The following is a 3,331-nucleotide window of genomic DNA, read 5'->3' as shown; positions in this document are numbered from 1 at the left end:
TAAACCTGAGTCACAACCAGATCTGATTCACTTCTGTGTGGATTCTCCTTCCAGGAAGCTTTTCTCTGACTTTCTTTCACGACAGCAGAAATAAAAACAGAAACGTTCATTCACTGGATGAACTTCAGCTCGAACCCAAACCAGAACAAGTCCAGTCTGAGTTCTGTGTTGGGACGATTCGTTCGTTTATACTGAGAAGATAAAAACAGATTTATGATCTAAAGTCAGACCAGCAGCGTCTCTGACATCAGACACGAGTTCACGTCCGACTTTCAACCTTCAGCTGAAACCAAAACTCAGATTTTAGTGAATATTTTCCTTCCAGTCAGTTGAAGTTTGCAGCAGAAACATCCAGAAGCTAGATGGAGATCAAATCCAGTGAAACTTCTGAAGCTAAACATTCATTCATTCATCAGCTTCCTCTAAACTCTGAGTTAACTCATCCTAAGCTCCGCCCACTTTTGGAGTCAAAGCAACAGATTTATGAAGTAAAATCTGACCAAGAACAACTTTAACCATCCAGCGGATCTCCAACAGCGAGCAGAAAACTTTACGTGAACTCTGGACGGTTCAGCAGAACCACAGGTTCTCCTTTCAGTCAGTTTTTTGAAACTTTGCAGCAGAAACATTCAGAAACTGAAACTAAACTCAAATCAAGTCCAGTGAAGAAACCAAAACTTCCTCTGAACTCTGCAACTAGCCCGAAGCTCCGCCCCCTTTCGGAGCCCCGGCCCCGCCCCCTGCGCGTCACTCACCCCAGCGTCGTCATGGTGACGATGGTGTACCAGAAGGCGGCCGGGATGCTGGTGAACTTGCTGCCGCTGGAGCCCTTCTCTGCGTAGAACATGACGGTGGCGAAGATGATGATGGCCATGGTGAGCGAGAAGAGCAGGAAGCCCAGCTCCGAGGCGCAGCTCTTCAGCGTGTAGCCCAGGATGCGAAGTCCCGCAGAGTGCCGCGAGAACTTGAAAATCCGAAACACCCGGAAGACGCGCAGCGTGACGAAGGCGCCGCTCACGTCCTCGTTGTCGGTCATGACCAGGCCGATGTAGTAGGGCATGATGGCCACCACGTCGATGATGCTCATCACGCTCTTGACGAACCGGTACCGGCTCGGCGCGGCCAGCAGGCGCAGCAGGTACTCCACCGTGAAGATCATGACGCACGCCGTGTCCAGGCAGAAGAAGGCCAGCGCGTAGCGCTCCCCGCACGACATGTCCCGGACCCGGTTCGGCGCGGCGCCGCACGGCACCGTCTCCACCACGTTGGCCAGAACCGACACCGCGATGAAGAAGCCGGTGACGTAGTAGAAGACCAGCGCCATGGTGGAGGTGTGCGGGTTCTCGAAGGCGCGCCACATGGTCTCGCGGAAGCTCAGGTCGGCCGGAACCAGCTCGTTGTTCGGGTCGGTCTCCTCGTCGTCCTGGATGCGCTCCTGGTTCTCCCGCCGCCGGTCCTTGTAGTCCTCGTAGCAGCAGTCCCCGATGATCTCCGGGATGATGCCGAAGAAGGCGAGCTCCTCGTCGTAGGCGGAGATGCACTCCTGGCGCGGGTAGTGCAGCTTCCCGGTCCGGTAGAAGTTCAGGATGTGGCGGAAGATGTCCGGGTCGCGGTCGAAGAAGTACTCGTTGGTCTCCTGGTGGAAGAAGAAGTCCCGCTCGGTGCTGCCCAGCAGGGTGTCCGGGTAGCGCTCCAGCGTGTCCCGCCACGTCTGGAACTTGGTGCCGCTCACGTTGAGCACGATGAGCCCGTCCTGGCCGCGCTGCTTCTCCTTCGGCGGGACCGGCATCGGCGCGGTGGCCACCGGCATCCAGCCGATGGCCGCCGCTCGGGCGAACGGCAGCCACGCCGCCACTCCTGCCGCCATGCTGCCGCTGGAGCTCTGCGGAGGCTCGGTACCGGACGATCACGGAGCAGCGGAGCCGCGAGAGGACATCCAGGGAGGAAGAGGTTCGGCCGGCAACAGATGGAAGCGACGAGCCGCTCTCCGGGAAACGGGACTTTACGCACGAACCCGGCGCGTAAAAGACGCAGGAATCAGAACCGGATCCACATGCGCTCCGTCTGGAGACGGAACACGAACTCTCCGGGAGCCTCACTTCTCCGGTAGAACCCCGTAAAATCCAGTTTCTCTGCAGCTTTTCTCGCAGCAACAAGTCCGGCGGCGTCACGACGAGCCGCCGCTCCGCACCGGGGCTCGGAGCTCGGTCCGGTCCGCCGCAGGCATCCTCCTCCGGCTGCCCGCAGTCAGCAGCCGCTGCGCCGAGCGTGTTTCCCCGCAGAAGACACGGACACGAACCGCCGCAGCTCCGGCAGCAGCAGTGAGACCCTGCGCGAGCCGAGCCGAGCCGAGCGGAGCCGAACCGGGCAGACGGAGCTCGGCTGGAGGAGACGCGGCCACGGCGGCGGTTCTGCGGTCACAGGTGCTGCTGAGGCGAAGCCGCTCTGCGCGCGCTCTCTCTCTCTCTCCCTCTCGCTCTCTCCGGTTGGGGGCGTGTCCCGGAGCAGCCCTCCGGTCACATGGCGGCTCCGGGACGCGCCTCCTCACCGAGCTCCGCTTTAACGGCTCCGGGCGGCGCCGCGGGCTGGGCTGCGCGCTCCCGACGGGCTGCGGGGAGCTGATAGATGATCCAGATGTTTGGTCTGCAGAACACGGGACTCACGTTTGTGGACCAGAACCAGAACCCAGATGTTCTGTTGTTATTTATTGATTGTTTGAAGGTTCTCTCTTCGTTCTTCCTGCAGCTGTTTATAAAGTTCACACATGAAGACGTTGATCTGCTCCAGCTGGACCTTCTTCAGCGGTTCTTCATGTTCTGATCGTTGAGCAGCTTCTAGAACATTCATTCATTCATTCATTCATTCATCATCAGCATGGTGTTTAATTCACTTCATTTGTTCGACTCAATCATGAACAAACATGTGAGTTTATCTCAGATGAACCTTCTGATGCTGCTCCTCTGGTCCTCTGGTCTTCTGGTCCTCTGATCTTCTGGTCCTCTGGTCTTCTGTCAGACCAGCAGCAGAACATCTGCTCTGCTTCTTCACTTCACTCATAGATGATCTTTGTTCGTCCTGCAGCTTCTCTGAACACATCCAGTCACTTTTATAAACGTAGAAATGTGACTTTAAAGCAGCCTCCTCCTGGTTCTGGTTCTGGTTCTGGTTCTGGTTCTGGTTCGGCTGGTTCTGGTTCTGCCGTGGGGGGTGATGACACCGTTTGTTGGTTCCTGAGTTTTTAAGCCTCTTTTCCATAAATAAAAGCAAAACACAGATGGAAGCAGGTTACGTCATAATCCGGCCTTTTGTGGAAACCGAGCGTCCACCTGCT

General features: G+C 56.8%; 1 protein-coding gene across 1 annotated transcript; it reads right to left on the bottom strand.

Annotated features, from left to right (window-relative positions):
- Positions 1-751: 751 nt before the first annotated feature.
- On the bottom strand, positions 752-1,867 carry LOC103369982 (potassium voltage-gated channel subfamily D member 2-like). The gene has a single exon (XM_008298858.1). It carries the CDS (start codon positions 1,865-1,867, stop codon positions 752-754), a length of 1,116 nt encoding a protein of 371 aa, XP_008297080.1.
- Between the last annotated feature and the right edge of the window lie 1,464 nt (positions 1,868-3,331).

This window comes from Stegastes partitus, unplaced genomic scaffold (genome assembly GCF_000690725.1).
Source record: "Stegastes partitus isolate 25-593 unplaced genomic scaffold, Stegastes_partitus-1.0.2 Scaffold1357, whole genome shotgun sequence".
In the NCBI taxonomy this organism is placed as follows: Eukaryota; Metazoa; Chordata; class Actinopteri; family Pomacentridae; genus Stegastes; species Stegastes partitus.
This window is presented reverse-complemented; position numbering and strand designations above follow the sequence as displayed.

Coding starts and splice junctions, on each gene's coding strand:
- LOC103369982 (XM_008298858.1), bottom strand. CDS start 1,867: ATGGCGGCAGGAGTGGCGGCGTGGCTGCCGTTCGCCCGAGCGGCGGCC.